This window comes from Takifugu rubripes, chromosome 3, assembly GCF_901000725.2.
Source record: "Takifugu rubripes chromosome 3, fTakRub1.2, whole genome shotgun sequence".
In the NCBI taxonomy this organism is placed as follows: domain Eukaryota; kingdom Metazoa; phylum Chordata; class Actinopteri; order Tetraodontiformes; family Tetraodontidae; genus Takifugu; species Takifugu rubripes.
This window is the reverse complement of record NC_042287.1, coordinates 5,536,642-5,549,534: the sequence shown is the minus strand read 5'-3', so window position 1 is coordinate 5,549,534 and position 12,893 is coordinate 5,536,642. Positions and strand designations below refer to the sequence as shown.

The 12,893-nt window shown below is 38.8% G+C and overlaps 1 protein-coding gene across 2 annotated transcripts in view; it reads right to left on the bottom strand.

The window, feature by feature from the left end:
- LOC101075801 (LHFPL tetraspan subfamily member 4 protein-like) overlaps window positions 1-12,893 on the bottom strand; it is a 40,749-nt gene that overhangs the window by 24,807 nt on the left and 3,049 nt on the right. Inside the window, exons 2-4 of one of the 2 annotated variants that reach the window (XM_029833827.1) lie at window positions 7,897-8,133; window positions 4,193-4,209; window positions 3,778-3,960 (exon numbers count right to left, since the gene is read on the bottom strand). In XM_029833827.1, coding sequence (XP_029689687.1) covers window positions 3,907-3,960; window positions 4,193-4,209; window positions 7,897-8,133 — 308 coding nt within the window. In that variant the 3' untranslated portion in view covers window positions 3,778-3,906. Of the gene's footprint in view, window positions 1-3,777; window positions 3,961-4,192; window positions 4,210-7,896; window positions 8,134-12,893 lie in introns of those variants that run through there. The other variant, XM_029833828.1, reaches the window with a different exon arrangement.

The following is a 12,893-nucleotide window of genomic DNA, read 5'->3' as shown; positions in this document are numbered from 1 at the left end:
AGTGTTTCTTTTCGTTGGTAAGTGAGGGCCCATCTTTCCCATATTAAATGGTTTGATTACCCTTCGAAATGTCCAAAACATATATAGCGCAAAATTACGCAAAGAGCAGTTGTGGACAACATCACTAGATGCAGCATAAGGTCTATTTTCATGTATCATAAGAGCCAACTAAAACCAGTCGATTTCTCAGACAAATATGACATTTGGGCCACATCACAACAAGAGAATTATCTACAAAACATACTTCTCTGTGAGATTTGTTTTTATTATTTCTTTAGTAAGCCTTTAATACAGTGCTGCATGTACAGCTTCCTGAGAGTTGGCTACTGGTAGCAACCATGACAAATCTAGGTATCTGCTCACTGTGTGTATAGATTGCATGGCTGCACGATTAATAAACTGAAGATGAAGGTTGGTTACACAGCCAATGTCAATTATATGTTTAGGTTACCCAGTTACTATTGAGAAGATAGAAAGCTGTGGTTCAAGCCCTGGTGTGGTCGAAACCTAGGAGGTGTTCTGGTAGCAGGGGGAGGTGCAAGGACACCTTCAGAGAACTGCTGAGGTACCCTTGAGCAAGGTAGCAATGCGATGAGCTGACAACTGCCCATATGCACCTGGGCTAGGCTCCAGCACTCTCCCTGTGTGTGTGTGTGTATACTGAACATGATACGCAAAGTATCTAAGGGATGGAAGTAAAAAACACACAGGTTTTAATAAAAAAAAGGTAAAAGCTCAATTGTTTATGTGGCACATTTAATCTGCTATAAAGTATAAATGTTTGCTCCAATAGCACTGTAGTATTGTAAAGGGGATGTATTTATCAAAAGAGATTGGACATGTTCCACGGGGAGTGTGCAAAATTACCATTATACTATTAACCCAAGTATTGATTTGAACCGTAGTTAATTTCATATTTACTGTGTTTTAAAACACATAAATTACTTAGGAACCAATCATTCCTGTTTTGTCTTTATTATATTCTATGAGTTTAGCAGGGATGACTTGTGTGAAGTACATCACTGTTTAATTAATAATGTGCTGAATATAGAAATTCATTTTTGTGTGTATAATTTAATGTGTATATTCTAATAGGATGTTTACTGAGGCAATATATAAATCCATTCAGCTGTGATCCAAGCATCGAATGGAAACAGTACTCTGAACTCCATATGACTTACAGAGAGTATTGGTAAAGTGATTATAAACATGCCATCAAGTTATTCTGGTTTGATATTCCCAGCCTAAAATATTACAGTATGGTAGAGGTCTAAAACAACTACCATGTCAATCCTTTGGTACTGCACCAGCATTTTGGGGATTTGAATGGCAAAATAACTCTGGGTGTTTTGTGTTTTGGCATATGCAGTATGTTGGCATATGCAGTTTCTCTTTTCTGGCAAATTGGTCATGTAAAATAGATCAACCTAGGGGCAACAAAACTTTGCCAGTATGTATTATATGTATTGGGAAGTGTGCCAACCAATGCAAAGAGTTCTAGTCAAATGGTGGTTTGATAGATTTGGGGGGGAAAAAACCTATTTGTGTGAAACTGGAAAATTCATCAATAAACAGAGTTGGAGGCTAAGAACAATTAGTCACACAAGCAAGTATTAAAACATAATTTAAAAAAAAAAAACAGCATTATTTATGGTGATTTCATTTTTGTCACTGAAATGGTACCTATTTCAAATACAAGCAATATTCAAATACAAGCAACTTATTCATAGATACCTAGTAATGCCACGTTTCCACTGACGTGCTGAGCCATCCTGCTGTATTCAACTCTACTTGCATTTTTTTGTGAGGAAAAGTACCTGGTACCTGGTGCTACTTTTATGGTATCTGCTCCTTTAGTCTCCCAAAAAACGCAGTCCAGTACTTTAAGATATTAAATGGTGACATAGACACATTGGAGACATTGCAATGCTCTGATTGGCCATGAGATTATTATCACTGGCTAGTGACGAGAGCATTAAATTTCAGAAAACTCAAAACAGTTTTTAAAACCTTGTAAAGTAAATGATAGGGGCTATAAGGTAATACCCTCGTCCAATGAAGTAAAGATAGGACTTTTTGTTTTTTAAAAGGACTTGCAGCACCAATGGGTAAGAGATGGGAGAAGAGTTGCCTTGACACAGCAATGGAGTTGTTGGAAACTTGATTTTTTTGTAATTTTCAGCTTTTTTACAGTACCCATTACATTCATGGTGAGGTCACTTTGAACAAACAAGTATATTTATAAATAACATTGTTTCCAGTATGCGGACAATGAGCTGATAGCTAGCCACCAGACCTGTCCTCCACTTGCATTTTGCGATTGCTTCGTTATTGTGGGGGTGGGGAGAATATTCAGGTTGCCAGTAACATTTGATAATGTAATCAAATGTTAGTGTTGCTTATAAAGTCTGGTTTTATGTGTTGAAGTTACATTCTGTTTGTGTACTTAAATTGTGTATTTTCAATGAAGTCTTGCTACAGTTTGGATTTTGCACATGTAATCTGTCTAGATTTTGATTCCAACTATAATAAAAAGATGCAACACTACAAAACAAACATTTATCAAAAAAAGCCAACGAGTTATTTACATGCTACCAGCCAGATCTGCATGGGGATAGGTTAGAGAGAAAGAGAGGGAGTGTGTGCACATACAGAACGTGCATGTATATGCCATCACAGAAGTTTTGCGTGGCATGAAGGGGGTATTTTTTTTGTGGTGGAAATGCTCCTCACAAAAGGTACTGGCTCTCAACAGTGAGTAGAGTAGAGCTAATACTGTCAGTGTCAGTAGAAATGCGGCATAAATGACATCTAAAGACATGCAGCACTTGGGGGTTTCCTCTGAGAGAAGATTGAGTCAAACAGCCATATTTTACACAGTCCTAAGACATCAGTAGTGTAAACTGACCCTTGTCTGTAAGAACCAGACTGGTTTAAGCTGCACACCAGAGAGAGGGTATTGTAAAATAATAAAACTAAATAATAGACTAAAACCATTTAAAATATCTGAGTTGGCTTACTGCATTATAGAAAAGAAAATGACCAATTACACTAAGCAACACTGAGGCCGTGTTGATGTGGCAGAAGCATTTTCATTGCCAGAAAATGATTGATTCCTTTTCTTTTTCTACTCAGTAATGTAGTAAAATATATCCAGTTTTGCCATAAATCTAATCAGACCAAATCAGAACCATGTATTTTTACATACACCGGTGAGCAATCAGGATGAGGACACCAAAACCATAGATAGTGAAGTGCAGGAGTTGAGTGCAATGAAGTCCAATGATGCTTTGCTTGTCTGTTGTTTCTGTCAGGAGAACTGTTATATACATTTTAAGTATGTACTGTAGAGAATCTCCCAGAGATGTTGAGGTCCTGTAAAGCTGCAATGGGGGGGTCCCTAATATTCCTTGACAGCAAAGGTCAAAGATGAAGAGCCATACAAATCCCTGTTAAAGTGTGGTAAATGTTCACTGTGTCGCTGTATTGCGAGTCTTGACTCATCAAGTATTTGCAATCTATTTTTATAAAACTTTGAATGTACACTACACAAAACTCAGTCATCAAACAGGTTTTTTTTTTTAAACGAATCATCAAATCACATATGGACATAATGGTTCTTCTTCTCAAGGATTTAAATATTGACACAAATCAATACTTTAAACATAACATGTTTTTTCCCATCATAAAGGTATTCAGAAAGTAAGTGTAGTGTTAAATGCTCTGTACAACCATGTATATTTTCTTCTCAAAATAGAGCTGTGCATTTTTTTTTCAATCTTACAGAATCCTGTACACTAAGAGTCTGCAATGGGATTGGGTGATGTCTTGATCATCAAACCGAAGTAGAGAGTAGAGATTCATATGTGACAGCGTAAAAGAAGGTTTCCAATGCGACTCTTGCCCTCAGTGGAGTCGTTGCACTCCATACCTTGGTTCATTTCGGTCACGCACTTCAATCTGTCAAGAACAGGACAGAAGATTCTTCAGCTTTATCTTTACTAAATAATACAGTTCTATTCTGTATGGTACATTTCATATTCCTTGATCTTGCACTGTTATGGCTAAGAATGTAGGACAAAAAAACCCAAAGCATCTTGAGCAACCTGAAGGGGTGGACTGCAGTAGAGAACAGAAACCTTGAAACCAAAACATAATGGCCATGCAGAGTATAACATAAAACTGAACCTACCCTTGAAGCGGAAAAATCTGTAAAGAGAAAACAAAGAAACAAACAAGTAAGGAGTTACTGACTGTTATGTTGTGCTGCTTACGATTTAAGATTGTTCCTTAGAACTGGACCTAGATTTTGTTTAAATAGTAAGTCAAATACATATTAGGAGTTTTAAAAGGTTTCTAACGAAATTAAAAAATGTGTAATGGGAAAGTACGGCAAATACTATGTCACAATGTTTTCAATGAAATTTGTTGACATCAACAAGTTCTGTTGCTTTATGAATGCAAAGCTGAATATGCCTTGAGAAAATTGTAGGCAGAATTCTTTTACAGATTTTGGTATGGAAGCACTGGATGTGTAAAACCAGTTCATCAGATAAAAACTAAAAGACACACCCATGCCCTGGAATAGCTCCGGTTACCATGGAAACCACCATGAAGGTAGATTTTCAGAGAATTGAGACACTTTATGTCATTACTCTGTCTTTTGATTTCCCCTTCTCTTTCTCTCAATCCTCTACCATCCTTTATCTGGCTGTATAGCTGTATCTGCATCTTTCTTCTAAGGGTTATGCCACAGTCTGTTGTGTCCTACATTCAGTTTGCATATTTGGATTAAATACATGATTTTTACATAAAGAGAAATTTTATTGTTTTTCATTGCTTCAAAGAAATCCTGTTATTGCTGTCCTCTCTCTCTCCTTTCAGATGAAGCAATGTAAGTAAAGTCATCGTGTCATCACAATGGCAACACAATGTTGTTTATCCCTGGTTTTGGTTATTCATATATATATAGTTTTTTTTATTTGTGTTTTTTCCATATATATTTTAATATATTTTTTTTCATGTAACTATACAACTACAACAATGATCTAAGTACAATTAGTGCAATGTTAAAATTATTTATCTCGGTATTCAAGCAAAACCTATCCACATTAACTTCTCTGTCTTCATCTGCCATGTCTTCTTCTACCAAATGTCTAATAAGTGGGACATTAAACCTTGTCACATTATGGTTTTCACAAGTATTGATGCACTCTTGACGCAACATTTTGATTCCAGACTTGTTCCACTTGTGTTCTTAACTTAACGAGCCCTATGGAGCATGACAGTGACCACATGGTTGCGGATTTCAACAAAGTCAATATGAGAATTGTCCTGCCAATATATATCTAACTGTCTTATGTAATGAGACCACATGATCCTTCCACAGTGGATATAAATCTGCCACTCTCCCTTTAGCCAATCAAATCTCATCTTCAGTTTGGCTTCATCTAGGCAGGAGGAAAAGACCAGTGATACTTTGGTCTAAGCATTTGAGTGTTGCTTTACAAGACGTCCAACTCTATGGACTTGAGTGTCTTAACAGACATTAATTTGAACAAACATGCGGGCATGATGCCATAATGGCAAATATATTAATAATGTCAGGTTACCGTAGAGGGGTAACAGGAGTCCAAAACCAGAAATGGCTTGTTAATGGTCAAGTCAAAGCATGACATAAAGCATGGGCTGATGGTGATTTAAAAGACTACCAGAGAACCCGTACAGCAATGGGGAGTGACAAGAGGCAGTATCGGAACAGAGCTGGGTCTAGTTACAAGGGCTCTAAATTTAGGAACACGTCTTCTCGACTGAGAACCATCACAGACTACAAAAGACCAAATTAAGTGAACACCTTTTTTGTTTGAGAGCAGTGATAAAGAGCACAACATCAGTGTTCTCAGTTGTGTGTAAACACCTTTAGTAAATGTGTTTTACAAAACTGGTCCTGTCTGAGTTCCTCTGTGTCCACCATTAAGTCCATCCCCAAGAAGTCACAAATTAACTGGCTAACTAACTAACTTGTCCTTTGACCAGTGTTGCAGGAAGAAGGGCAATCTTTTTTACTTTTCTTTTTCTTTTAATAGCCTAGATATATTTAGGTTTGGGAGTGAGACTTAAGGATTTTGTAGGCAGTAATTGCTGCTGTAATTATTTTGCATATAACATTAAAAATCATTATTTGAACACGTTGCCCTCAAATTTCACTTACAGTGATGAGGACATACTCCACACATTTAACCAGTCACAAACTGTAATTTAGAACATGTAAAAGTTCAATTAACTAGATGATCTTTATCAATAGTTTTAACACACCAAGAGTCCTATCTTCATCTGTGACACCTGTTGCTGTAAAAAGTTTAATATTTATGATATGTCCTTTTTGAGGTCAGCCTTTTTTCCCCCAAGTCTATCTTTCTCAGCACCACTCCCTCTGCTCCTGGGTAAGTGCTTCTTCCTTTATTAATTCAGGGCGTATATTTTGCATGGTAGTGGAACAAATACTGAGACTGACTAAAAAATGAGTTTAGTTTGGAATATAAACAGGTCAGACATTATTTTGCCTGGTCATCAAAAAGATATACCGTATTTTCTGGACTGTATGTCGCTCCGGAGTTTAAATTATAATAAAGAAGAAAAATAGATATATAAGTCGCACTGGACTATAAGTCGCATTTTGGGGGAAAATTTATTTGATAAAATCCGAGACCAAGAATATACATTTCATCTTGAAAGGCAATTAGCACTGATTAGCAATAGGGTTACGGTATGCTAATGTAACAAATTCAGCTACATGACCCACAACGAACTGAGTACGTGTCTGCTTTGTTAACGTAACATATTAACAGTTATTCAGATAACTATAGCATAAAGAACATCCGAGCAAGTTTACCAAACAATCAAGTCTAACTCCATAGACCAGGGGTCGGCAACCCAAAATGTTGAAAGAGCCATATTGGACCAAAAAAACAAGAAACAAATCTGTCTGGAGCCGCAAAAAATTAAAAGCCTTATATTCGGCTTATAATGAAGGCAACACATGCTGCAAGTGTCTATATTAGCTGTATTAGCCTACTTTCCAAATGATAAGTAGGCTACAAATACATAATGAGCATCCTGGAGAGAATGACGCACCACATGGCCACTTTAAGTTTAACTTCCATTATAATGAGATGTTGAAATTAAATATTTGTTATACACATTGGTAAACTTTAAGAATGATTGTCACGTTATTCCTCCTACAGAAATTATATTAAAACAATTTCCTTTTCATATTTTTAATAAGCTCCAGGGAGCCACGAGGGCGGCGCTCAAGAGCCGCATGCGGCTCCAGAGCCACGCGTTGCCGACCCCTGCCATAGACGAAGCACCGCTTCTTCTTCTGCGTCGCTAAAGGAACTCGTTCCTCAGGTACACATGCCTAGAGCGCCCTCTTGTGGTTGTCAGTATGAAAATAACAAACATGTGAAATTCTGTAATGTATTTATTTATTAAGTCGCACCCCTGACAAACTATGAAAAAAAGTACGACTTATAGTCCGGAAAATATGGTACAGTATTTTTTGACCAAATTGGTTAACAAAAGGATTCATTATTTTACACAAATAAATTAAACATTAAATGAGTTCACTATATAAAATGAACAAATTGATGGCATTATTTGAAATGTAATGTGATTTTACCATAATGAAAGTTTATTTCTATAATTGATATATTTTTTGTTGTTTATGTACAGGCTAAATTTAACAACCATTAAGTGATTTTCAGAAATAGAATATTGATGACTTTTTTAGAATTATTCAATGCCCTAATGGAACGCTAATAGTAAACTACTATTACTCTAATACTCTAGAATATAAAGAATACAGTGTGTGGCATTAATTATATTTTTATTTACCTTTGCTGTCTGTCTGTAAATCATCAAGGTAGAAGTCTGTCTGCCTGTTACCCAGGACAAAGGCCAGGAATGAGAGGATCAGGGCATCCAGAATGCCAATTATGGCCAGCATGTAGGCCCAGCGTACAGAGCAGTCACCAAGAGAATATTTCCCTGCTTGCTCCCCGCACATATCCCGAATCACCTCGGCATCCCATCCATCCGGAAAGATCATGCAACCCAGCACGAGGCACACTCCTGAAAAAAAAAAAAACATACACATAGAGAATGAGATATGTTCCAGAATCTGTAATAAAAATGAAAACAAAGAATTTTTGTGGCTACATTTAAACAAAAATATACCATTAAATAGTCTAAAATAGTAAATTACATCCTTCATTCAGTCCTTTGAAGTATCTACTTAGTAGTAGTAGTAGTAAATTCTACTATATCTATTTTAGCAAACAAAAAGTGCAGATGGAGCCACTTTCCAGTTGATGAACAGTAGAAATTCTTGTGAAATCCTTGAGTTACTATGATTAACAATGCTGATATATTTTGACAAGTACTTAATAACTTATATTAATAACTAATGTATTATTAATTTACTTGAAAACATACTTTTCCTCATTACAAATATCATTGTGGTTCATCTAAGATTAAATACTTCTGGTTGGTTTACATACCAGCGAACCTGGGATAACAGAGAAACAGTCCAAATGTACAATTTATTTAATAAATGCATATACTTTCTCTGCCACAACCACACAGTTTATGGGACCTATGGAAACACGGTGTTAAAAAAAAGATTCTCCAACAAATGTGATAATCTATACTTTACACCTCTGCTTGTTCAACAAAGTGAGCCCATATGGGAGCTCATTGTGCTATATTCTTTTCTAACCAGCACTGTTCAAAGCACTTCCTGATGTTCTGTGAATATAGTGGCTTCCATTGGGAGCTAGAGAATATATATGACAGATGTCACATGAACCTTTATTTCAGAAAGACAGCTTTTCAACATATCATTTTGAGAGAGTCATCAGGCTTGCTCAATTTACCGTGTTTTCACAACTATAAGGCGCACCTAAAACACTGAGATTTTCTCAAAAATCGACGGTGCGCCTTATAATATGGAGCGCCTTGTGTGTGGACTGAGTTCCAAAATCTGGTGTGCGTCTTTGGTGGGTGCACTACGGTAAACGCTCCGCCAATCGATTAGCGGCACACCTACACATACGGATCCCCTAAAATGGCGCCGGTCAAGCGAGACGCTTATGAATGAGGCTTACTTTAAACTGCAGGCCATCGAATATGCGGCTGAAAATGGCAATCAAGCAATCTTAGTGTTTTCGTTTTATAAGGCGGCGGCATCTCGCCATACGCGCGAGGACAACTGGCGCAGTGTGGACTGTTAAATATTAGATCTCTTTTGTGTAAATCCCTGTTAGTGCACGACCTGATAGCGGATCATCACATTGATTTATTTTGTCTTACTGAGACCTGGCTTCAGGAGGAGGAGTATGTTAGCTTAAATGAATCTACTCCTCCTACCCATCTTAATTATCATATTCCACATGTTACTGGTCGAGGAGGGGGAGTGGCAGCAATCTATCACTCCAAGTTATTAATTAGTCCAAGACCAAAACATGGTTCCAGTTCATTTGAAAGCCTGACTCTTGGCATCACCCATCTGAACTGGAAGACAGAAAAGCCACTTTTGTTTGTAGTTGTGTATTGGCCTCCTGCTGGGCCACATTCAGAGTTCCTATCTGAGTTCTCTGATTTCTTATCTGACTTAGTCCTCAGAACAGACAAAGTCATTATCATTGGAGACTTTAATATCCATATAGATGTTATAAATGACAGCTTTAGAAATGGCTTCATTTCATTACTTGAGTCAGTTGGTTTCCTCCAGCAGATAAACCAACCAACTCATAGCTTTAACCACACCCTAGATCTAGTCCTGACTTATGGTGTTGAGGTAGAACATGTGTCAGTGTTCCTTCAGAACCCAGTCCTGCCATCACTGGATCCGGGCGTACTAGCAAATTATAGGCCGATATCCAACCTTCCTTTTATCTCTAAAATTCTTGAGAAGATTGTGGTGACTCAGTTACTGGAGCACCTGCAGAGGAACAGCCTGTTTGAGATGTTGCAGTCAGGCTTTAGAGCTCATCACAGCACAGAAACAACACTTCTTAAAGTTACTAATGATCTTCTCATAGCTTCCGATCATGGACTGGTCTCTATGCTGGTTCTGCTGGACCTCAGTGCTGCTTTTGATACAGTTGATCACAGCATCCTGTTACAGAGACTGGAGCATGTGATTGGGATTAAAGGGACAGCACTAGACTGGTTTAGATCGTATTCATCAGATAGATACCAGTTTGCTCATGTCCATGGCGTTCCCTCTTCATACAGTAGGGTTAGCCATGGAGTTCCACAAGGTTCTGTACTTGGACCAATCCTTTTCACCATGTACATGCTTCCCTTAGGAAACATTATTTGGCAGCATGGATACATTTTCATTGTTATGCTAATGACACTCATCTATATTTATCCATGAAACCAGAGGAGACAGAGAAGTTAGTGAAGCTCCAGACCTGTCTTAAAGACATAAAGTCTTGGATGTCTTCAAATTTCCTCCTCCTTAACTCTGGAAAAACTGAGGTCACGGTGTTTGGTCCTGAACCTCTCAGGGATAGATTAGATCACATGATCACTCTAGATGGTATCTCGTTAACATCTAGTCTCTCTGTGAGGAATCTAGGAGTAACTTTTGACCAAAATCCCTCCTTCAACTCACACATTAAAACAGTCTCCAGAAGTGCCTTTTTTCACTTGAGAAACATCACAAAGATCAGGAAGCTACTGACGCGGCATGATGCTGAAAAGTTAGTCCATGCATTTGTTACTTCCAGGCTGGACTATTGTAATTCTTTATTATCAGGATGTCCAAGCAACTCTTTAAGAAGCCACCAGTTGATCCAAAATGCTGCAGCTAGAGTTCTGACAGGTATTGACAAAAGAGATCACATAACTCCTGTAATGGCGTCGCTTCATTGGCTGCCCGTTAAATTTAGAATAATTTTTAAAACCCTTCTTTTGACCTACAAGGTCCTCAGAGGCCTCGCTCCATCCTACCTGGAGGGGCTAGTGACACCTTATCAGCCCAATAGACTGCTCCGCCCTCAGAATGCTGGTCTACTTGTGGTCCCCAGAGTCTCTAGGGGTAGAATGGGGGGCCGAACATTTAGCTATCAGGCCTCCCTGCTATGGAACCAGTTCCCTGTCCAGGTACGGGAGGCTGACTCCATCGCTACTGTTAAGATTGGGCTTAATACCTACCTCTTTGAAAAAGTTTATTGTTACTAATTCTGTAGTTTCAGTTATTATCATAGACAGACAAATTATCATACTTAGGGGGTCGTCTAATCATTAGGTTAACATCTTAGCTATGCTGCTATAGGCCAAGGCTGCTGGGGTCCAGAAACATGATCACCTCTGTCACCCCACTGGGTCATGGTCTCGTCTCCTCTCCTCTCCTCTCCTCTCCTCTCCTCTCCTCTCCTCTCCTCTCCTCTCCTCTCCTCTCCTCTCCTCATCAAGTAGACTAGTGATGCTATTTCTTGTGTAGTTTTTCTGCTTATAGCGCTCAGCAGCTGTCTTAGTGAATCTGTAAGTGCGTAGGAATCTCTTTAGCACTTGAAGATCGAGAATAGGACCGTTAACAGTCGTTGGTTCAGGGGGGAGGAAAAATCCCATGAATCGCGATGGTTTTCGAGCCGACGAAAATTCTTCCAATTAGCCTTGAATGTCCAGGCTGATGTCCAGCCAGGTCATCGCTGTCGTGACAGCCGTCCAGCCCCTGAAGAGCCAGGTTAGCACAGTCAGAGGTGCCTGGTTCTTATTCGGCTAACTCGTCAGCGAACTCCATGTGGTCTGCCCAGCTTTCGACGGGGTCTCCGACCAGAAGTTCCTTTCCTTCGAACATAGACGAAGCCAGTCCCTTTGACGAGGAAGGAAGTGGGTCCTGCTGAGCCACGATTGCCTTACCGAGTACTTTCTCCATTAATTTAACTTGCCTCTCGAGGGTTGGACCACGAAGCAGGTGGCAGTGTGCACATGAGACCGGCTCTGTTAATGCCCTCCTGGCATGGCAAATCCCCAGGCAGACGGGACAAACTTCATGGAGATCCTTTTCATGCAGGGAGAAGCCACACTCCTGACGACAGGGGCAAACTGAAGACTTCTTCCTCGCATGATTAGGTTCCGAACTCATACCAAGATGGAAAGTTGTACGAAGACAAATTCGAAATTAGCACTCCGCGGGTAGCCAGTGGCTAACACCAACAGGGGCAGTTCAGCTAAATTTGAGTTGGCTGTAGCCGTAACGAAGACAAAGCTAACTAGCAGCACCCAGTTAGCCAGACTTGTGGAGGTGTTCTTAGCGAGGTGAAGAGCATAAGAACTGAGAAATGACCATGGCGATGGGAATTTAAATGTGAGGGCGGACCTCACATACGTCACCTTGGGTTATTTGCCTTAAAAGGCGTGAATAGCGGTTTCTTCAGAGGGAGCATTAGGCAATCTGTTCCTCTTGCTACACATTCATCAACAGGAAGGACAATAAAACCAGCTTTAGGTTAGACTTAAATTTAGTTTTGTTGATACGAACAGGCTGAGCAGCAGGAGTACCACATTGCACTCATGACAGGTATTTTGTGTCTTTCCACACTGAAAAGAAAATATCAAAATTAAGATTTTGGAATCACATAAAAATCAAGTAAATCTTCATAAACCACATAAATATTAATTTTCATTTCCTTGTTCCTACCCTACTTTAGATTTGCATATAGTACAGTTAACTAGCCGCTGTATTTATTTAAACTCTATAAACTTATAACAGAACAAGAAACTATAATGCAGGAGTAAGATTGATGCCTTTAGATTAAAAAGGAGGCAATGCTGTGTTAAATAACCTAACAGTATATAAATTCAGTTGACATGCTGGT